The 23,416-nt window shown below is 38.4% G+C and overlaps 2 protein-coding genes across 2 annotated transcripts in view; both read left to right on the top strand.

Moving 5' to 3' along the window:
- CREG1 (cellular repressor of E1A stimulated genes 1) lies at positions 1-5,701 on the top strand. The gene is made up of 5 exons (XM_057410558.1): positions 1-36; positions 118-309; positions 2,790-2,909; positions 3,766-3,950; positions 4,465-5,701. The coding sequence occupies exons 1-5, from the start codon at positions 1-3 to the stop codon at positions 4,574-4,576; spliced, it is 645 nt and encodes a 214-aa protein (XP_057266541.1). The 3' UTR covers positions 4,577-5,701.
- Positions 5,702-14,301: 8,600 nt separating this feature from the next.
- CD247 (CD247 molecule) overlaps positions 14,302-23,416 on the top strand; it is a 52,792-nt gene continuing 43,677 nt past the window's right edge. Inside the window, 4 exon segments of the mRNA XM_057410557.1 lie at positions 14,302-14,373; positions 14,599-14,775; positions 14,778-14,902; positions 14,904-14,968. Coding sequence (XP_057266540.1) covers positions 14,302-14,373; positions 14,599-14,775; positions 14,778-14,902; positions 14,904-14,968 — 439 coding nt within the window.

Below are 23,416 nucleotides of genomic sequence, written 5' to 3'. Positions count from 1 at the left end.
ATGTCTCACACCAGTTTCATCCAGACCCTGCTTGCTGTGGTTAAAGGACAAGGAAGGCTGAGCCACAGGCACTTGTGGTGACACAGAACCAGCCTCTGAGATTGACTTTGTACCAAGGGGCGGTGGGGCCGATGGCTCCACACCTGCGACTGGGGCGCACTGGCCACGCTCTCTGCGCAGGAGGGGTTGCGTGGCTCCCCCTTCGCCAACATCTTCTCCCTCAGCGACGGCCCCCCCGGGCCGCTCAGCGGCAGCGGCATCCCCTACTTCTACCTGACCGACATGGAGATCTCCGTGCAGGACCTGGAGGTGAGCAGGAGCGGCCGGGCCGGCAGGGAAGGACAAAGTGTCCCTGCAAAATCACGTCTGATGTAGTGTATGCAAGCCCTAGATAGAAATAGTGACTCCAGTAAAGGAGACCTAAAGCTTGCAAGTGTGCAGGCTGCAAACGCAGTGAACCAAATGGTGGCTGGAATTTCTTTTGTAGGGGTCAGGGTTAACACCAGCCTTTTCTGAAGGCAATGTGATGGTGCTGCTAGCTGCCCTTTCCGTGAATGTAACCTCATTTTTGAGCCCTGGGAACAATTATTGGCCTTACAGCATCTGAACATAGGCAGTGCTGCCTGTGTTAATGCTTAGTAGTCCTAGAATCATCATAGAATCATAAAATAGTTCGGGTTGGAAGGGACCTTAAAGCTCATCCAGTTCCATCTCTCTGCCACAGGCAGGGACACCTTCCACTAGAGCAGGTTGCTCCAAGCCCCGTCCAATCTGGCCTTGAACACTGTCAGGGATGGGGCAGCCGTAGCTTCTCTGGGCAACCTGTGCCAGCGGCTCACCGCCCTTGTAGTAAAGAACTTCCTCATAATGTCTAATTAAAATGGCCCTTCTGTCAGTTTAAAGCTATTCCCCCTTGTCCTGTCACTCTATGCCTTTGTTAAAAATCCCTCTCCAGATTTCTTACAGGCCTAAGTACTGGAAGGCTGCTATAAAGTCTCCCCAGACCCTTCTGTTGGCCAGGCTGAACAGTCCTCCTAAGAAGTTCCTGCTGATCATGGTCTGAGAAATTGTTGAGCACCACCCTGGTAGAGGAAGAGACTGAAGCTTACAGGATCACTGAGCAGCAGAATGAGGGGCCACAGAATATTTAAATGGAGAATGTCACAAAAAATATCAAAACACCTGTAAATAGGCAGTGTGGGACTTGAGCGAAGAGAGCTTTTATACAGGCTATTGAAAGAGAAGTAATTAGATCTCTGGAGCAGATTGAAAGGCAAGCACATGATGGGAGGTGTGCTGAGGCTCTGAGTGTAATTGGCCCTATCTCAGATGTGTCACTTGGATGAAGAGAGTTGGCTACAGAGGTAGGGAAATAGTGTTTGTGTGTGTCCTTAAATGGATTTTTTTTAATTGTTGTTCCAGCAACTGTTACGGTATTAGTGAAATAAACACAAAAATAATGGAAATTTTCAGACTTTATTTTACTGTAAACTTTTTTGTCTGTTCACTGTCAGGTTTTAGTTTGTTACGTTGAAATAGTTTATGTATCAAAGTGCTGTAGAAAGCCTAACTTATCTTGTGTAGTATCTTCTCTATCCCAGAATAACGTAAAAATCATGGTATAAACTGCTAACGAACATTTTCCTATGGAAGGCTCTTCAATAGATCCTTGTTCTGCTGTTAGAGGGCAGAAGCATTTGACTGTGACAGTCACGTGTGACGGGGATGGTGCTGAATAATCATGAGTCAGCTTTTTTTGTACTTAAGCAACTTCCTATCAGGTGGTTGCTCCCTTTCCATCAGGTCAGCAGGGCTCTGCATAGTGTTCACGTGACTTTTTGGATGGATTTGGGTTTTTTTGTTTGTTGGGTTTTGTTTGGTTTTTTTTTTTTTTTCTTTTTTGAGATGAGGTTTTTTAAGGAAACTCAAAGCACATGAACTTTCTTTTCTGGGATATTTGTATTTGCCATTCTGAGGTAGGCAGTCCTGTTTTGCACCACTACTTGTCAAGCTGTGTTCACCAAATTAGTTTTTGTAAATCAGTCAGATACAGGTTATTTAATTCTTCAAATTTGGTATCTTAAATACCCAGGATTTTTTAAACCTGCCTTTAAAAATTCACTTTAAACTTCAAAAGACCTGACCAGGCAGCAGAGAGGCTTGTTTTGATGTTGGGGGGGGGGGAGGGAGGGTGTTTGTATGTTTGGTTTTAACTAATTTTATCAACAGTTCTGAAACTCAGTTGCCTTTTTAGTAACCCTTTATCCTTTTACTAATGAAGTTCACTGTATGTCCTTGTCTTCTGTACTGTGTCTATGTAAATTGGAATATATCATAGAATCAGAGGCTGGTTTGGGTTGGAAGGGACCTTAAAGCTCGTATAGTTCCAACTCCCTGCCATGGGCAGAGACAGCTTCCACTAGACCAAGTTGCTCCAAGCCCCATGCAACCTGGCTTTGAACAGTGCCAGGGATGGGGCAGCCACAGCTTTTCTAGGCAATATTATCATTTGAATGTGAAATATCTAGACTGCATGTTGAATTCACAGTTTTAGGGAGTGCTGTTTTGTGAGGTTTGTATTTTATACTAACAAACTTGAGCGCTGGGCTTTCTTTCACATTCAAAGTTCATCTAAGTAAGGCCTTCATATGTAATTGGGAAAAGCTGACAACAGCTTTGTTCTTTTTACCAGTAATATTGAACTTAATAAAGTACAAAATGCTGAAAGTATGAGTATGGCATTTTTCTTGCAAAAGCATGTAAACCTTATTTTACTGCTTGCATTTCAGATCAATTCCAATGCCTCCTTGACTGTATCTTTGGCGCAGACTCCTTACTGCAAGAAGCACAGATATGATCCCCAGAATCCCCTCTGTGCCCACATCATCTTCAGTGGGAATGTTGTAAAGGTAAGTAGCTGAAAGTTGACACTGGATAACATTATGTGCATGAAATAGGTATTGTTTAGTGGATGGAGAAGGGAAAGGTTAGAATTTCTGTGTGAAAGTATATGAAGAGATGTTACGTGCCACGATATGAGAAGGCTAATCATGGTGTGAGAAAAATGAAGTTACCACTTGATATTTGCAGGAGCTCTGTTGTTTTCACACCTCGGATATTTGTGCATTACACTCCAGCAATCCTTTAATTGCTTTCACAAGTTCCTCATCAATAACAGTGTGGTTTATTTCAATTAGTTCCTGTTGTAGCATACCCAGACCTCTAAGTTGTTGATTTAACCCTTTAAACATTTGCGCATTGTATATTAAGTGCCACCATACAATTCAGCTTCCCTTCTCTGTAGATTCTGTTCTATCATCCTATTTGTGTATTTGTGTATGCATGTGTTTGCACGTCTGAACATGATTGGGTCTGTGTGTGTCTGTTTGAACAGGTGCATAGGAGGTAAAATCACACCTAAAAAACATTGCATTGTAATAATTCAGCAAGTATCCATACTTCTCTGTTTTGTGATCTGTTGAAAGATTTATTCTTATGTTGATGAAGAACTGCTTTACTCATGCTTACTTTAAAAGCGCCCTTTTGATTTAATATTAAAATCAACTGCCTTGGAGTTTTTGTCTGTGTCATACAGTGATATGCCCCACTGAATATGGAGGGACTCTGCCACAGCAGTGAGTCCTTTGGGACAAGACATGGCTGAACTGAAAAAAGCATACTGCAGTCAGCAGTGGTTTTTTAGCTAAAATTTGTCTTCACATGACTGTATCTTACTATAATATTTTGATGGTTATTATCTTTTAGGTGAATGATTCAGAAGCAGGCTTAGCAAAAAAAGCATTATTCAGTCGCCACCCTGAGATGGAAAGTTGGCCTAAGGATCACAATTGGTTCTTTGCCAAATTCAATATCACCTATATTTGGGTCCTGGACTACTTTGGTGGATTGAAAATTGTGACGCCAGAAGAATATTACAATATCAAGCCTTAGTAAGTACTGAGGTTTTGCATACTAACTCTCATTATATTTAGAACCTATAGAAATTCTGCATATCAAATTTCTATTCTCTCTTTTTTTTATACACATTTATGTGTTTTCGCTAACTAGTCTACTGGATGCAGTGCCCGAAATATGTTTGAACAGGAGATCCACTTACTTAACAATATGAAGTATAGTATCTAAAGAACTATCTATGGCTAACTGCACTTGTACCTTGGCTTAAAAAACAGTTTCTTGGGAGGAAGGACTCTTATAGAATGGGCACAGTCGTCTCCTTTTTGAGTTAATTGAAAGATGATGTTTTGGTAAAAGTAGTGAGACTATTCAGCACTTACGAAGCTATATTAATGGGATTGCAGCAATATTGCTTTATGTTTTTTAAAAAATGCTTTTGAATCTATCATTACAATGTTCAGGTATAGAGAAATGGTGTTCTATTGTCTACATAAAAATAAGTCATTAAAAATTTCAAATACATTTTAGCGCAGTAAACACACAATTCAGTTTCACTCTTACTCCTTGTAGGTGGAAGAAGATCCTTGCTGATGCTGATACACAGATGAATTACTTGAGTTGTTTCATGAAAGATTTATTTTTTAATGTGTTGTACAGCTGAATTAATAATGAAAAAAATCACTTTGCGCTGTTAATGAGCTTGTATAGTCCTTCTGAAGTAATGTGAATTGTCACTAACTAGCACAGCTTGAATCATGTCATACTCAGAAACCTTTGTGCATAAGTCATAACTAAATCTTATTCACTAGACATGCTTCTGGAAAGATATCTGTCTGACAGTCTGCATTCAGAAACTCTGTTTACTGGAAAATACAGGATTAGTCTAGTTCTATATCTCTCAATGCCTTAGTTAAAGAATAGTGGTTTGTGAGCATTTCCAATTTTTTTTTGTTTTTAATACCAGTTTAGTTTAGACCTTTATGGCAAAGTACTACAGGATGGCTCAGCTGACTGTGGAATGGAAAGCATTGCTTGTATTACAATGGCAAAGATATGCTGAGTTTCCAATTTCTGTTAATAAATTTCTTTGCACACTAATACATTCACTTGTTTGAGCCATTGTTCTATTTTGTTACATATATTGAATGTGCTATAGAATATGACTTGTGTTTATATAAACTCTATGTATACCTCAGGATTAAGTTCTTGGTAACTCTTAGCAGGCAGTGGTTATGTGCCCTGACTCTTTAATGGAAGCAGGGTGTGGTAATACCTAAAGTATCTGTCTTTAGTATAAAAAGTGCAATGGCTTGTAAGTTTAATAAGAATGTTGTAAAGGGTAAATGTTTTCTGATTATAATTCTGAAATCTTAAGCTTTGGTAGTCTGATCAAATAGCAACTTATCAGCTTTTATTACCCTCAGCAGTAGAAATGAGCAGATTATTGGCTTTGAAGCCTTACACAGCAATTTTTGGTTAGTAACCCAAAAGTGTGAACTAAGCAATACAGTATGATAGAGATGATTCATGACTTGTAGAGAATGAAAATGAAAGGTGTGCATAATTAATTCTGTGTTAAAATAAGCCACACACAACCACAAAAAGAAATAAATTAACATCTTTTTACCTCCTCTCTCATCTACCATGTGCTAGGTTCACAAATACCCAAAAGTGATTATGAAAACTAAGTTGATTTTACAATGAGCAAATATTACCTAGTTGTCAGAGTAAAGAATGTGAGAACTTAGCCTCCTTAGAGGCAGATCAATATATAGAACAGTGGAATTCATTATATCAAATCGGGTTAATGTTGTTATTGTATTGCTACTTGCTGGAATTATTTGTGAAAGTATTTTTGGTATAATGTATTACATTTGGTATAATGTATTACATTTTCCTTCTCTGCAGGGAGAAAAAAGATACTTGTTACTGTGTCAAACCCATTCTGTCCTGTTGTTTGAAACTTACAATATGGAAATAATTTGTGTTAAATACATAACTGTCATTAAATGCGAAATTGGAAAATAGTTTTACATAAAGCATAGCAATTGTGGAAACTCAAATGATCTGGTGGTATCGGATCTTACCATAGGGCCATTTGAATGCGTTACATGTCACTCTGTAACTTCTGATGTGTGAGATTGATGATGCTGTGCTTTTATTAAAAGTAAAGGTTTTTTTTTTTTTGACAAGTGGTGGTGTGTGTTATTTATTACATGTTCAAGAATATTTCCCTCTCTCATGCTCTTTCACCTGAGTACACTTTCTTGTTCTTGTTTTACTTGTTTTACTGTTGCTCTGGAGTCTTTCATGCTTACTTGAAAAAAAATGGTAAAACCATTTAAAAACTATAAAACCTGTTTATATGGTAAAACCATATAAAAACTATTGCATGTGGCTTTCCCTCTGTGAATGGTATAAGCACTTTCATGCTTCACTTCCTTTTCTGCATCTAATATTGTGAAATGGAACATAAAATAACAACAGTGGAGTTTGTGGAAATGAATACAAGAACACCTTATTTGATTATTTCTTTCTGCTAGGGCTTCTATGTTTTTAGATGACTGTATCATTGGCAGACAAGAGTTCATCCACACCCAGGAAAGCAGGGCTCCATCACGTGTTAACGGTTACTTAGGAAGACAAACGCCATCACTTGGAATACAGCCCCCCTTTTTTCTTCTCCCCCCAGCTTTATATGCTGAGCATGATGCCACATGGTGTGGAATATCCCTTTGGTCTGTTGGGGTCTGCTTTCCAAGCTAAGTCCTCTCTTAAATCCTTGTATACACCCAGCCTATTCCCTAGGAGGTTGGGGGAAGAAGCAGAGAAGGTCTTGACATTGTGTAAACAATAGCTGAAACGTGGGTGGGTTGTCAGCACTTTCATCACAAGTTCAAAATGTAGCTCCAAACAAGCTGCTATGGAAAGAAAATTATGTCATGCAAAAGCGGTACAACACCTTTAGAAGAATCGCTTTAGTTTAAGGGTTTGTTACAGAATAAAACTTGGTTTATTTCTGGTTGTCTTATCGGATGTGATGTTTTCATTAGTACCAATTCCCAAGTCTTGTCTGATTCAGAGTGGAAGGGCATTTTTTGGTAACAATTATTCTTAAACAGTTTTGTAATGTACTACATTTTAGTGGAACAGTTTCAGATCATCCAAATCTCTTCATGTCTTAAGTTTGATAGGATCCCAGACAGATATTTCTTTTGGAAAGTGGTGAACAACAAAATGATTAAGCTGCACATACAGAGCTGGATTTGAGGGTTCATCAAGGAAGAACTCTTTGGGGTTGTTGAATTTCTGCATCTCACTGAACACTTGGATAAAGAGATTTTTGTATGTAGAAGTGGAATGTAGAGCATGACTAGGGTATCAATTAGACAGAGCATTGGCCATCTCTCTGTTCACCTCCCTTAGTAACAGGCATGTAGATGTTAGTATCGCAAACTCAAGTTAAGTTATCAGCTTTGGTCCCATTTTTCCTTGTCTTCTTCTCCCTGTGCTCACCTTTGTTGTATTAGACTTATTCAGGAATTTGCTTCTAAACATGTTTCTTTTTTTCTTAATATCCAGAAATAATAGTATAGGTTAGAATAGGGAAGGCCAAGTGTAAGAAATTAACATAGCTGTAAATAATGAATCAGTATTTTGGCTATGTGTATCCTCTATCATGATATGCTTGACATTATCTGAACTCTAAATAGTAAGGAAGTCAGCCTCCATCCCTAGGAGGTTATGAACGTGAGATATGGATTAAACTGAGGCACCTCGCTAAGTCACAGGATGTTTGTTAGCTAGGAGTCTAATTAGGATAATCTCAGCCTGTCTCTCTAATTATATATTCCTGTTTTTTGTTTGTTTACTTGTCTTGCTCATTGACATGTTTGTGTTTCTATGCCTTGATTTTCTGTTTCTTTATTGTGTTATAATGTAAGACTTGTGCCCAGTAGATTCTTGTGACATGCTACATCGTTGCAGAATAATGTTTAGGTACATCAGCTATTAGTTGAAGCATTTTTTCAGTTATATCTGGAATTAATTTCTTAGCTATTTAACTTTGTGATCTTCACAATAAAATCAGAAGAGGTATCTTAACCAGAGTATTAGATTAATACAAAAAGTATTAATCATAACTTAATGGATGAATTTGTCACAGGCTTTTCCTGAATACCATCACGATCAAGAATTTCAAAATCAAATAAACTGCTATATTATTGTTGAACACCAGAGGGTGCCGTAGACATATATTCGGGTTGATTGTTAAATGTTTAATACTGAAAATTGGTTATTGAATTCATCTTAACTCAAAGGTGCTGGAAAAGCGTATGACTAAGGCATGATATGAACAAATTCTTTTTCTACAGTGCTTTACATTATGAATGCTTTCCTCCATAAACACAGCATCCTGCTAGCTGCTAAAAAAAGAAACATTCATCTTTTTTTTTGGGGGGGGGGGGGTGTGTGTAACCATTTTGTGCTACGGAGTGCTCAGAAGTAATATCCATAAAAATGATTTAAAGGTTTTTAAATTAAGAAACTCTAGTAAAGGAAATGGAGACAGGTATAGATTGCCTTGGAACATCAGCTGGGAGAAGCCACCTCCAAACTTGATTGATAGTGTACATTTCTCTCACTACGTACTGTAAGAATCTGAAGTGAGTGTGTTAGCATGATGATGCTTAGGCTTATTATTAGCTGAACCAAACCACATGATTCTGATTTGTGATTTCCAACAGCTAATTAATCCTGTTGGACTTCTTGTTGCCCTGTAGCCCTTCTCCCATCGTTTGGGTGGCCACTCCTGACTATGGGCAGGTATCTGAGTGATGAGGTAGAGCTGGGAAAAGCCTGGAAAAGCTCTTTCTGTTTGCACGGGAGCTGTGATAGAGCTCAGGCTCTTGCTGCTTGCCTAGTCCCACTGACCTGACCTCAAACCTGCCTCAACTGTGGCTGATCCTTGTTGCTGTCACCCAACCCCCTGTTCTTGATGAGGTACTGTGGGAATGGGTAGTACCTCAGTGGCAAGGCCACTGCCTGGCTGACCATGGTGGCCCTTGGTGCTCCCCAGCAAGTGTATTTTGCCTGCTGGGAAGCTCAGTCCATGAGCTTCTCATGTAAAACTCTTAGAATTGCTTCCAGGGCTTTTTGACTTAAGAGCTTTTGCAACTAGAAGCCTCTGTGGAGTTTCTGTGTTGAATATTATAGTGTATTGAGATAAGATTAGACTCATTCATTCTGGTTGTAGTGGTTAGTGTTCTCCATAGCCTAGTTTTCTATGGAAACAAGGGTTAGGTAATGTGTTAAGTGTTGGACACTGGATTTTTGTCCAGTTGGATTTAGTTTGAAACAGGTAGTCTGACTTTAAATCTACAAAGCTTCTATATATGTCATGACGGGATCTCAAGAGAGGAAACAAAAATCTAGCTCATATTCATTAAAGGTACAAAATACATGCTTTTTAGAAATTTGATTTTCATGAATCATGCTGGTTGCAGAGCTGCCTGGAGCCTTCTGGTTGGCTGAGATTAGGTATGGAGTTAGTATCTGAATGTTTTCTTTTTACTCAAAGAATGTGATAACTGTAGTGTTTGTTCTGAATTATCTTCTCTAGCTCTTCATATCCTAGATAGGAAAGCCTTAACAATTCCCCACTACTCTGCTTCCAGTTCCTGCAGCTTTGGCTTCCTTTTGCATATAATTTCTCCAATTTAAACAAAAGAGTTGATACATGTGTGGTGGCAGATACAACAACTGCTGTGGGTCTTGCTAAGAGAGTGGAGTCTCTCCATCAAACTCAGGAAAGTTGTCCATGTACCCATACAAGCCTAGAACTACTTCACGCATTTTGCTGCTGCCACTGACCAGGACTTTAACCTTACTCATTTTGCACCCTTATTCCTCCCCTTCCTTATCTATAAAATGTAAATAGATACCAGTTTGTAGGATTCATGTAGAACACTTACAAATCGTCTCGGCACTTTTAGATGAGAGGAATGCCTTTTTGAAAACAAGATACTTCTGGTTGCCACAAACACAGAATAACTTGACAAAGCCATGCAGGGGTGTGTGTATGTGCACGTAATCACAGAGGAAAAGCTTTCAAGAAACACTAGGTAGTACATACATAATTGCATATGTAAGCATGAATATTTCAGTGAAAAGAACATACTTTGTATTTCTATAATGTTTTATGCCAGTGGAACCTATTAAATATCACCCAGTAATGGAAAAATAACTGTTTCTAGGTTGAAATGAACAGTTGTTTAGATATAAGAAATACAGAAATAATTGCACAAAACCTGCAGTATATGATTACAAGAACCTTGTGTAGTTCTGTCCTGTTCTCATTTAGCCCAAACCAGTTGCTTAATCAAGCATGAACTGGATTTTTGATTTGCTTTAAATGCTTAAATGTATTTCAGTTAAGTTAATTAAGTTTTCCCCAGGATCAGCATTTGAAAAATACAGAAGAGGTATGTGTTAGGGCTGGAGAGGGAAAGAAAATAAATGGAGATACTTGTCACAGGTCGTAAAGTCTGGCTTTACAATACTTTATATTCATGAAAGACATAACCCTACTGATCAGTTCAGTACAGCCAATGCAAGAAAATATTGACGGTGCTCTATAATTAAAAATAGCATTTCCTCAATGTGTGTTTGGTGGTAAAGTCACAGAATTTTTCTACGCATGCTGTAACGTAATAATAGAAATTCACCTGCAATTAACAGGTGAAAATGTTAATGATTGAGAGAGTGGCTTGACTTGCCTAAAGGAAAAACAGCATCGTTCTTAAGATATGACATAAGCAGTGGTCTCTCCAGTGCATTTAACAAATAAAAAAATCCAGAGCAGATCATAAAGGCTTCTCTGGGGAGGAAAGAACTGGACATTACAGGTTCAGAAGTCTCAAACCTGAGTATTCAGAGGGGGCACATTTTGACTTTCTTCTAACATATGCTTTACAGGTTTCCAAAACCCATGTTGCACTAAAAATTTTAAGACCACAGTGGGAACAGGGAACTGGTAGTCACAAAAAAAAAAACACAAAACCAAACCAACTCCAAGTCCAACAAGCAAACCAAAATAATGAATAGGAATTAATTCTTACATCACATCAGGGTCTGTTTATTATTTCCTATAGGCAGAATACAGTCCTGGCTGTGTTTGTCGTTATGATACTGCACAGGTGTCTGGTGTTCGTTTGTGGCTTTTTTCTTGTTGGATGTGGCAGGGTTTCTATTTGCACAATGCAACTGCAAGGAAGAGTGACAGCCAAATAGTTTTCCCTTGGAAAAGTAGTATTTTCATACACAGAGAGGAGCAGTTGTAGCAAAACCAACTTCTCTTGTTTCCCTTTTGGGAGCTGCAAATCAAGGCTTGTAGTTAGACACTATCTTCCTTCCAGCTCTCCATTTGCAATGCTGGCAAAAGTGTAGGGCAAGGACTAATCCTCTGGGAATGCAGCAATTATAACTAAGTAAGTATTAATTGCTGCATTCCAAGGTGATTAACATAGTTGAACCCAATTACACCAAAGCAAAGCTTCACTCTGAGGCATTACAGTGCATTGAAATGCAGTGAAGCAGTGTAGGACTGTCAGTCCTCAACATTTTGTCAATAAAAATTGTGGGCTTACAAAAAAAAAAACAGCAGACTTTGTCTTTTTGATGCCGTAGTCTGCTGCATGAACAGTATGTTTATGAACAGATTGCTCACTGGACAAAATTTTTGCTTATTTATCACCCATTATCTTTGTGTGAACTGCTCTAAAAATGATTTCAATACCTGTTGAATTAGTCCTGGCACTGCTGGATCAGGGGCAGGACTCTGCAGTCTGTCTGGACTCCCCCTTCTCAAAGTTGTCCCACTCCTCCATCAGGTAATTTTGTCTGCAAGTGCTAACTGTATCAAACAGGCTTAGGAGAACTTAACTGACTTGTTCTCAGTCTCAGCAGTCTGTGCTGATGATTGCAGGTGAGCTTTCTGTGGTAGCAATACATGAGCCAGAGGGCAGTGTGTAGTTATTTTTTAATCCTCAGTTTGACTGTGGTGTGGGTTTGTTTTTCAGTTTTCATTTATTTCCTGTTAAAACTGCAAGCTCTGCTGCCTTTTTTATTTATTATTTTATTTTATTTTTTTTTAATAGTAGAAGCATGACTGGTAAGCATGAAACAGGGATGCTTCTGGGGTTGAATCAGCCCATTGCATTAGAGCTGTTCCAGGATTTTTGTCCAGAGAAAGAATGGCATATTGATGCACAGAGCATATACTCTATTTCTCTGACCTTTCCCTATTTAGGCATCAAAATAGACTGGCCTAACTGCTGTTCCCCCTTACTGTTTGGGGGAACAGTGCTACTATTGCCATTAATCTCCCTTTCTTATATAGCTCTTCATTCCTTTTCTTTACCTTTGGCCTCAACTCTTTATTCAAAGTGATAATTTGCTGGTTTTCTGCCAGAGGGAGAAGCTATGATCAATAACAGGAGGAGATGGGTCAGTGGAATAGTGATGAGCAGTGTCATTTGTTCCTCTGAAAATACCATTACCTAAAAATATCAAGACCTAGTATGATATTATTTTAGCTTTTGGACAAGGCGTCTGTGAGGTTTAGGGAGCGTGCTAGGGAAGCAGAGGTCTTTTTCTTCTCACTAATTCCTTATTTCAGCCAACCTTCTGTCACACAGGGAAGTGGATAGAAAGGGCTTTATCTGGCTCACACTGGAATATAGAACTCATACACAAGCACAGCCATCTCTGGGACCAATGACACCTCTTTCAGGTTCAGTGCATGGCAGCTTTCACATTCTGTGCTTTGCCTTCTGCCTGGCAGTGATTCAGAGGTGATACAACCTTCTCTTGCAGCTTTTGGGGTAGAGAGCCACAAAAGAAACCCTCCTCAAGGTTGGGGAGAACAGAAGCTCAGCAATACTGTCTAGGTATTACAGAATGGTGTGTGGCACTAGGTTTGAGTAATACTGGTGTCTAATAATTTTGGTATTGCCTGGAACAATATATAATAATTATTAAATAAGACAATAATACTGGTTTATTAATGTTTTAGCCTTCAGTACTCCAGACAGCAAGGTGATGAATTTCTTGGTCTCCTTCTTCCAAGAACTTCTATTTATTTTGCTTTCAAAAGATTATAAATTCTTACTACTTAAATGCACAGTAATTTACCCTGCCAGTTGTCTTTATACTACTGGGAAACTGTTATCACCAATTGTGTTCCTGTACCTGCTGGGGATACACATTCCTTTTTCTTAGAATTAGAAATAGGAAATATATATGTATATTCATTGAGATATTTGTGCTTCCTCCCAGCCTAAGCTCTCATCCTGGAGTGTATTAGTAGTACTACTATTGTAAACACTCTGCAATCTTCCATTGAACCAGTTGTATTTTGATGGTGGGTAGCTAAGCTTTAGGTGCATCTAAGTCATGTTTTAAAGCCTTTCTAATTTACCATTGTCTAAAATGTACCTTATATTTGTGTTAATAAAAGTGAAAATTTGTATTTGTTCACATTTGAAAAGAGCACAATAATGTGAGATTTCTTAAAAAGTGAGAGTTGGCACCACTGTGTCAAGTGGTATGATTTTTCTCATATAAATGCCCTAACACTGCTGGAGAAATTGCTTCTGCCTACTACCCTCTCAGGAGGACTATCCTAAACCTCCAGATTTCACCTTCTTTTCTTTTATTATGCTGGGTTTCTTCTCCCCTCTTTGCACTAAATGAATCCCCACACAGAAGTGGGCAGGGGAGAGCAAAGGGGGTGACAGGGGCTTAGGGCAATATGGGAGGCACTGTAGTCACCATGCTGGCTGGAGAATGTGGACCTGTGGGAAACCAGGCTTGGCTGCTGCTGGGCAGACCTGCTCTGTTTTATGTTGCTCCAAGGGCTGTGTTAACGGACAAACCCACAACGTGGGACTGAAAAGCCTTGTTAGCTCCTAGAGAGCAGCGGCCTTCAAACCACTCATCCTGATCCTGGGGTCCACTGGTCTGCCTTGGGATCTGTTGCTAGAAGACAGCTTCAAGCAGCAAGAAGGTTGAATCCCATGGCCCGCTCGGTAGGTAGGAGTAGCATGCATAGCTAGGGGCTGCAAGATTTTTGTTTCAAGCCACGTGAGGAGGAGATGCATCTTATGCTCTCCCTCAGAGGTGGCACAGGCTCTCCATACAGGCTGTGATGGCTCAGAGGACAAAATGGCTTCAGAGCTTTGCATATACTAACACCCTTTCAAAATAGAAAGATGCAGCATGTTCACATCAAAAGGCATCTCCATTTCATAGTCAGGTACAACTGAAATGATCCAGGCAGGGCCAGTTGTGCTGGTGTTTTATGTCCCATGGATGGTGTCTGCAAGAATGGGCACAGTTCAACTCTCCCTGATGCTGGCCACTCCAGCCCTGAGCGGTCAGCCATTTTCAGTGCTCACAGTAAGGCCATATTTCAACTAGATTTAGAAATAAACTTTACACCTTTACCAGGTTAGCCAGCTACTTGCTCAAGAGTGACTATAGCTTACATTTCAAACTCCTACTTACGCCACACTGCACACTGGAAACAGTTATATAGTATTTCAAAGTCAAGACAAATTTGATTCCAGATACGCTTCCTGAGCTACTTGTAGAGATCAGCAACTGCTGACTAGGATGACCTAGGAACCATCAGATAAATTGAAAAAAAAAAACCAACAAACCAACCAACCACCAAAAACCATCTTTCAAAGAGAAAAAGAAAGAAAAAATACAAAAGGAAACCCCAGACATCAATACCAAGAGTGTAAAACCCAGCCCTCGGAGGCTGTGAGGCACAGGAAGGTTCTTGCTTTGGTGCTCCTGCCAGCAGGTGGACTCTGAAAGCCCTCACAGGAGAGCTTCCTGTGGGGTTGGCAGATGAGCAAAGCCTGTGGAGGAACCTCCTCTTCTCCCTGCTTGTGGCCTCCTGCTCCCCACCACTGCTGGAGAAGCAAGATGAAGTGGAGGAGGATTGTGATCTTTGCCATCCTGCAGGCACAGCTCCCAGACACAGGTAGGGCAGGCTTTTATTGATGAAAAGGCATGATGTTTCTGTGGTGGATTCCCCACCATTTTGGAAGCAGGAGGGTATCTGTGTGGGGGCCTTAGCCATGTCTGCCATCTTGATCATGGCTGCTTGTGAACGCAGTGGTAGGACTTGAGTTGAACTGCCCTGTGATAGAGAACCTCTGGAGAACTGGGAGGAGGAGGTGGTGAGGACAGCCATTGTCTATGTGGCCTCCTCTTGCTGGAGTGACTGCCACAGCTGAACAACAACTTGTCATTAAATTAGGCTCTCATCCATCAAGCCCTTCCTTGGGATTTTTAAAAGGGGAAATTTGATACGATAATGAAAACATAGTAACTTGCAGTAATCTGCACTAGAGAGGCTTTTAATTTAGTTAGGTAATATTAGAGCCATGCTGCTTCTGATGGCATTTCAGTTTGCACTAAATAACATACCCGGTATGCTGGAAACGCGAACATAGGTGATGAGGAAAAGGGTAAGGTCCTTCCTTTTGTGTCTCTGCCTTCATGCTTGTCCCTCCTAGAGCATAAAACGAAGTAACTTTTACCTTTATATGTTTACTTGTGGTGGTGTGTACACTGGCCCTACTTGGGCTGAAAGTGAAGCAGCTTTGGTATGCACGGATCTTTACAAATTGTATTAATTTGGGGAGAGAGAGGAATGTACTTCTTGGTAGCTTAGTAGATCAAAAGAGCAGCAAAATTTACATCCAGAGAAGGCTTCAGCCAAGCTCTGAATTTGGAGAAGTCAGCCAATACTAGTAGGCCACTTTCGAGCATGTATTAAAGCAAAATCCACTGGGAGAGCTTCCCTCACAATCTACACCCTAACTGTACTTGACAAATACGCTATCCTTGCACTGAAGAGTTTTGGTGACTGAAGAGCTTTTTATTTGAAAGTTTTCTGGAGATTAGAGAAGGGGTTTGCAGCTGCTTGTTAATGCAAGGGGCCTCTGTCCCTTTCTGATACCTAAGTATCGTACTTCTGATACTTATATTTTGTACATTTCTCTCTATTTATTAGATGCATATAAGGATAGATAGGTATAGAAATTACTTTATGTCAAAATGCATCTGCAAAAAACTTTTCAAGTTTTCTCTGTTTTTAATCTGTCATAAAACATCAGTAGTTCAGGTTCCTATTTGTACATTTTAGCAGAAAACTGTTACTGAAAAATATGTAATAGCGTTTGCAGATGGGTAAAGCTAGTGCTACAATCGTCTCTGGTGCAAAGCTTTTAGGGCTATTAACACTCACAAAGAATACATGGGATCAAAATTTGAACAGGCTACCATGCCATTGATTTGGGGGGTGGTTGGCTGTGGATTAGGGGCAAAGTATTTTTGATTGAATACTTACAATAGTTTGGAGAATAGTAGTATTTAGCCTAAGAGTATAAGTAGAAGAATTGTAGCACAGAACTTGTGGAATCGTTGCTACATTACTGATGGTACATGGTAACAAAAATACAAGATCGCCATGCATTTATTCAAAGATAAGACCAAACAGCTGAGCTGAAAAATTCATCTATGATCAGAAGCAATGATCTGCTGTTGCCTGGAGTGTTTTCAAGCCTTTTTAGAGTGAAGCGAACTTTTAGTTTTTTGTGGGATTTTTTGTTGTTTTGTTGTTTGTTTGTTTGTTTGTTTTTTAATAAGTAGTTCTAGAGATGGGCTACATCCCGACACAGGTTTTGAGTTATTGACACCAGACCGCACATTTCAGAATGCTCCAATTTGGCCTTTGAGCAGTTACAGAGGGAAGCCATATCCTACATGCATTTAGTTTTCTATTTCCCCTTCAAAGCTACAAAAGCGTACAGCTGGAAGTTTAGCTGAGGTTCTCCTGTAACCCCTCTGTTAAAAAGTGCATAAAAATAAATAAACTGAATTTCTGAGCAGGTTACTTTATTAAACACGGTGTTCATTAAGACTTAGGAAGAATGCTATAACACTCCTATCCAAATATAATGATTAAAATGGCAAAAATCTTTCTACAGTTTACAGAGCTTTTAGTCTGAAGTACAACAGGCTTCAATAGCAATAAACAGTACTGTGGGCAATCCTGTAGAATCGCTCCCTTTTTTTTGAGGCTGATGAGATGACACTTTGATTTGTACAAATATACAACACACACATGTGCAAGGCTTCAGGGACAGCCCTTCCCTGATTTTCACTTCTTTACAAGACTACTTTTCTCAGAACTGTCTGCTAAACAGAATTGAACAGTGTCCTATTTTGAGCTGACTCTGTGGAAACTAAAACATGTTGGTCTTTGACAGATATTACTTGGGAAGCTTATCTTCGCAATATTTTGCAGCCCTGCATAACTGTGTCTTCTGTCCATTGGGCGCCATGATACCAGAAACCTTTTTTTAATCACTTCATGGACTGGAAAATAAAATAGGTAATGGGTTTTAGGGTTCATGTGTTCCTTTTTGTCAGGTGACTAGCAAGTCCCCAGACTACAAAATTTGTGAGCTAGAAGTTGTTTACAAGCCTATCTGGGAAGTCCAAGCAAGTAAATACAGACTATTTTGGCTACCATCCCTATGTCCTTGTGCTGTCTTAAGTTCTCATACCTGAATTCTTGTTACACCTAGGGAGAAAAAAAAACAAACAACAAAAACACAGGCTTAATTTTACCTGTTTCATTTCCTGCCTGTCCATCATGGTTCATTAATAATTCATGGCAAAATCTATGAACTGGCATATTAGTGAATGGAACAAAATCTAGGCCATGTAGCCTTTCTTTGTAAAGGGACATTTGTTGTGCTCTTGCAGTGCTATGTTCTATACTCTAATGCTTGTTATAGAGTGTTTTCTATCTGAAACTTTCCAAGCAAAATTCCTAATGAGTGAAGTAACAAGTTAGTGATCGCTCTTCCTTTTGGTTCTTCATGTATGCTAGATAGGAAGTATATACAAAATAGAGAAAGCTATCTGAAAATATATTTGTATTTATCCTGTGCAAGTGTCTCTTAAAGTAATACTATGTAGATAAAAAGCCAAAGGGGCGTGGGGGGTGGGGGTGGAGGGAGGGGGGGAGTAGAAGGTTTGCTAGCAGCTTAAAAGGGACAACAGCTTGATTTATGAACAAACATTGATGCGAGGAATGCTTTTGACAGCCATGTTATTCACACAAACTTGAATTGTGACTAGCATAAGTAAACCCATAAGCAAGGAAAGATAGATATAAAAATTAATCATTTGTTTCCTAACTGTTTCCAAGCTATAACTGAACTCCCTTTAAAAAAAGAAATAAAACATACATGCTTGCAAAATTGCAGATAACTATCAAATCCCCCTCTCCTCCTCCAATTCATCATATATTTGAATGTTTATATTTCATGTAGAACCGTAAGATACATCAGATATTCTGGCAGGAAAATAGAGTGTGTTTTTAGTGTGGCATGAATGGAAGATATAACTTCTTAAAAATACTTAATATATATATCCTGTTAAAGGTGTCTACTTTGCCTGTGTGCCTGCATACTCATAAGCATATTGCTCATTTTAACTGTTCTACTGATATGATTTGAACAGCTAAATTAAAGTTTTGCTGCTGTTTCTTTTTAGCATTAAGAAAAAAAATTATGGTATTCTGGAGTATGTGAAGAGATGGAATTTTACAGTTTGTTTTGTTTGTTTGTTGTTTAGTTTGTACCAATGTATAATGTAATATTTTGAGATTGGGTTTAAATATTGTTTTCTTAATTAAATTCAGTTGTGCTCCTTTTACAATAATACACAGTGTTTTTACCTTCAAAAGCATGACAGTCTGAAACAGATTTTTTCAGGTAACCAGTGAAAACATTGAACTCTAATTTGTCCTACACAACTGATTTATTACCTTGTATATAACAGATAAAAAGTTATTTAGCCACATACTATGGATATATTATTCTTATATCAATATTTGTGTAGTTCTTTCAGTCCTTTGACAATTCAGCTATTAAAGATGGAAGTGGAAACAGCTAGGTTCTAAGTCTGAGAGCACAGGCACTGGTGTCTATGGTGTCTATGTTCTATTTAGGGGATAGTAGCCTTTTTTTTTTTTTTTTAATGATATAGATTGGAAATATTTGAATCCGTACTAGTTTCCTAGAAATAAGCCATCAAGCTCTGGAAGTCCTTAATATATTTTGCTCTTAATACTTTGTTATATGCTTGTTAAGTCTTGCGAGAAGAAGAGCAAGTTTAAGGGTTTCCATCATCATGTATTTTTGGTATGTGACAGTATGTTAAACGCCATGTTCCTTGCATACATGTTGTGAAGCCTGATAAAATGCTCATACTAGTTGGCCTATCCCTTTCATGGGATGAAAGTAATGAAAACTACTATATCCCATCTTAGAGTAGCAGAACACTTTTAAACTTATTGTATTTTTAAATGAAGGAGAAGCCATAAGAGCTACACAACTTTTTGAAAGACCAGATATTACAGTGGTGAAATATATACCAAATTAGAATTTGATGGAAGCTGGCAAGGGGAAAAGATTGGAAAATTTTCAGCAAATGCTACCATAAACTGTAGTGGGACACACAGATGATGGCAAGTTGCCAACTTGTTGTTTTGAGTTTCTTTTTTGGGGAGGGGTGGTGTGTTTGTGGTTGGTTTGATTGTTGGATTTTTTTTTTAAGAAATCTCACCATATATGATTTACTTAAAATATAAACTGTTGTCTTAGGTGAAGATCTTAACCTTCACCATAAATAAACTTTTCTAGTTTTCTAGTCAAGTTTTCTAGCTTGTGAAGGAATCCTGGAAAATGCAAGCCTGCATGGCTCCAGAAATGGAAACCTGCTTGTTCACCCCAATTTCATGATGAGTTTGTTCCAGCTGGGAGCATGGGTATTTTTCATTCATTTCACTTAGAATGTTGCTGTCATCTGCATGACAGCCAAACCTGAAATAAGCAGAGGCAAATCTTTATAAAAATGCTTCCAAAATATTTAATGAGTAAGTATGTTAAATTCATTCTAGTTTCCCATGGTGTATATCTCCTCACAAAGCAACCTGAGGCTCAGAAGGAACAAAGGAAAAATGCTGAGTTAGTAACTATTAGATGGGTAAGAATAAACCCTCATACTTTCACGGATTGTGCAAGTGGACTGAGGTTTTCCACGCAGACATCTCTATAGAGGAGCAGGGCCTGGACTAAGTAGATACTTTGTTTGCAAAACATTTATTTCTACTTGCTTAATATAAAAATTCAGCTCAAACTAAAAATTAACATACCATAATTTATTGCTTATCAGATAACTTGACGCAAGAATTTTGTGTAGTGTGACAATGTCACTTCTTAAAGACTCTCAGTAAATGTCATAATGTTAGATACTGCATGTTCCTACTTCACAACTGTTTGTTTTGCCATTCAGGAATAGCTGAATGAGTGAATGGTTTCTTTTGAAGGTATGCATAAATTGGATTCCTGGATTGGGACCTTACAGATTACTATATATAGCAGAACTGTAAACCTTTGCAAAGAAAAAATTGACTCTTGCCATGTTATACGTTATAGCCATATAATTACTACAATATGAGATAATTTTTTTGGTTGCATATCAGCAAAATTCAGAGAACATCAGATCTTTGGTAGGAGAAGTCATTTCTGAGTCTGTCTGCTATGTTCTTGCAATTTACATTGTTTCCCATCGAGCCATAAGAAACTAATTGCAAGAAAGAAGTTTTATGGGAATTATGTGGAGACAACTCCCTCTCTCTTCTCTCTCCATGATGCATAGTATTGTCACTTCGGACTTTTACCTAAGTAAAGTAAGGTAATTTCAGCAGTGCTTTGTGCAAGCATGCAGGTGCATTTCTGAAGATTGAAAAAGTAAAGTCTTGCAAGTTGTTAAGAATCATATTCTGAAGGAAGGAAGACAGGATACACAGAAAATATGTTTTATAATTGGTATTTTGTAAAAAGTCTACCTAAACTAAAGACAGTTTCTAAGACTATGAAGCAATTCTGTGAATTACTCTGAGTATATTTGTTCTGTTCATAAAATGTCTTGCTGCAAATTAGTTCCTTTTGATATTTTTTTTTTAAAGAATGTTAGTTCAATTCTAAAGATTTCTTCCTAACAACTTGCTGCTGATATTCAGGATTCATTCATTATTTTTTATTTTGTGGTTTAATACCTAAAGATATGATGCCTGACTAGGTGTGCACAGGTGAACTCGGTCTTAGTCATCATAGGCTAGAATGTTTTAAGGGAATTTGTAAGAAAACATTTTTAAGAGAGGTGTTTGGGAGTGGTGCTATATGGAGTAATGGAAGTATGGATTACTATGTGTGGTGAGTTTTTATAACTTTTCACGTTTCTCAGGAAATGCAAAAAATATTGCTATAATTGGTTCAGCACTGTTGGAATTTGAAGAGTTACAAATGCAACAAAACAAAAGTAATTCATGCGATAATTAACTGACTTTGGAGGCTTATACTTGTGAAAGATTTGACCTGTTTCTGTGTTTTTTCTCCTCATTTACCCATAACACTTTTCATTAGTAATAGGCTTGTAAATTCTTTGCATAAATTTTGCTGGCGGGTTATTTTAGTGAAAAAAGTATAAGAATTAAATCTTCGGAGGTGGTAAGCTTAAAGAGAATTGGGGAAAGTAAGAAAGATAAACTCACCACTTTCAACAACCACCCTCTGTTTTTTCCTTTTCCTGAGAAAGAAAGGGAGTAATATCCCATCACAAGTTGCCTAAATTTGAACTGATTAGACCAATTGATCTTTTAAATGTAAAACTGAGCATTCACATATTATAAGTGTGACTATACCCATTTACCAGAGAAGATAACCCAGGATAACGCATCTGGATTTCAAGCAGGTCAAATGCCCTTCCAGTTAAGTTAAAACAGTATCATCTAATATATGCCATAAAGGCTTTCTGGAATTTAGCTTCTCACTTTAAGCATCTATATTGGGGAAAAAAAAAAAAAATCTCTAAATCTCTTTCAGTTGTTTATGTTTTCAGTAGGTCCCAGTCTCACTTCTATTTGAGTAGGAAGGTGATGAGAACTTCCCCTACACATGCACACCACACTGTATATGAGCAGAACTATGCAGTGAATGATAATACCTGCAGCACAGTGCTGTAACCTGGGCCACAGGGGTCAAGGCACAGATGGGTGTCTGTGGACTGCCAATGAGCTGTAAAATGCACTCACTTGAAAGCCCAAATGGAGCAATTGGTTTTCCATCCCCAATTTTGGCAGAGGGCTACTCCTTTCTGCATCCAACTCAATACAGCTAGTTGAGAATATGGATTTCTTTTAGGAATGATTTTATTGAAAATAGCACAATATCGTTCATTTTCTTTGTTCAGAAAGTTTGTGAGAGGAAGTAATTTATTTTCAGGCATCACCTTCCCAGATGATTAACAATGCTGTCTTAGATGGGATGTAAAATTCTGATGAAGACTGTTTGTAACTTCAAAATTATGGTTCATCCCCAGAAATTTGAAAACAACTACATATCTTCAGGGCTTGGTTTTTTTGGAAGGGTTTTGCCTAAAATATACTGAAATATGAACAGTTACACATACTGGGTTCATTACTTGACTGTTCCTGAGGATGTATTTTGGTCACATCGTAAGCGTTTCTCCTTGACTCAAATATGAAAAACCCCCAAGAGTCTCTCAAAATTACTTCTTTCTAGAAGGAAAAGCTTCAATTTGCCTTGTTTTGAATTTTCTCTTAAATTTAAGATGTCTCTGGTGTTAATGTGAATTAGGAAGAACTGGAATTTTCCCTCTCATGTTTATTTGTACAGCTAAATTAATTTCTTTTTATCTGATAACTCAGATGTTATTTTAATACTTGCCTCAAAACCCGGCTATGCTATAATGTATTTGTTGCTGCTATTAGCTATGTCTCTTCTCACAGAAAAGTGAGAGCAGATTTTTCAGGCTTGAAACAATTTTGTTTTTTTATACCTCTCTTAAAGAAGTTATATAGGAACCTTCAGCCCTTACTGGTGTTTTTATCTAGTTTTATCTTTCTCAGCTGCAGAGTAGTAGCTAAGGGGTTTGCCCCCTTTCTCTCTTGCTTTTCTTTTCACATCTTGGGCCAATTGTTAGACATTGGATCTATTTGTTAGACATTATGGCTTTAGTAGAATAAATAACAGGTTTGAAATAGAGCTTAAAGGGGCACAACTTTCTGCAGAACTTCAAGATTTTAATTCCATCTCCACCCCCCTTGTTTTCCATTGGGGTAAACCAAACCCTTCCAAAATATTTTTGTTAGGTGCTAAACAAAGTCTGTGAGCAGGGTGTGTTCAATGTTTGGGAAGAGGAAAACCCAGATTCAACTCTTTATCCTGACTGTCGGAGCAGGAGCTTGAATGGGACTTCCACATGCTAAACTATTCAAGAGACACTGGTTTTGATGAGAAATTCTAATGGGAGCTTAGAAATA

The sequence above is a fragment of the Pezoporus wallicus genome, unplaced genomic scaffold (genome assembly GCF_028554395.1).
Source record: "Pezoporus wallicus isolate ANWC-B61680 ecotype Strahan unplaced genomic scaffold, APGP_CSIRO_Pwel_v1 contig_229, whole genome shotgun sequence".
Classification (NCBI taxonomy): Eukaryota; Metazoa; Chordata; class Aves; order Psittaciformes; family Psittacidae; genus Pezoporus; species Pezoporus wallicus.
This window is presented reverse-complemented; position numbering and strand designations above follow the sequence as displayed.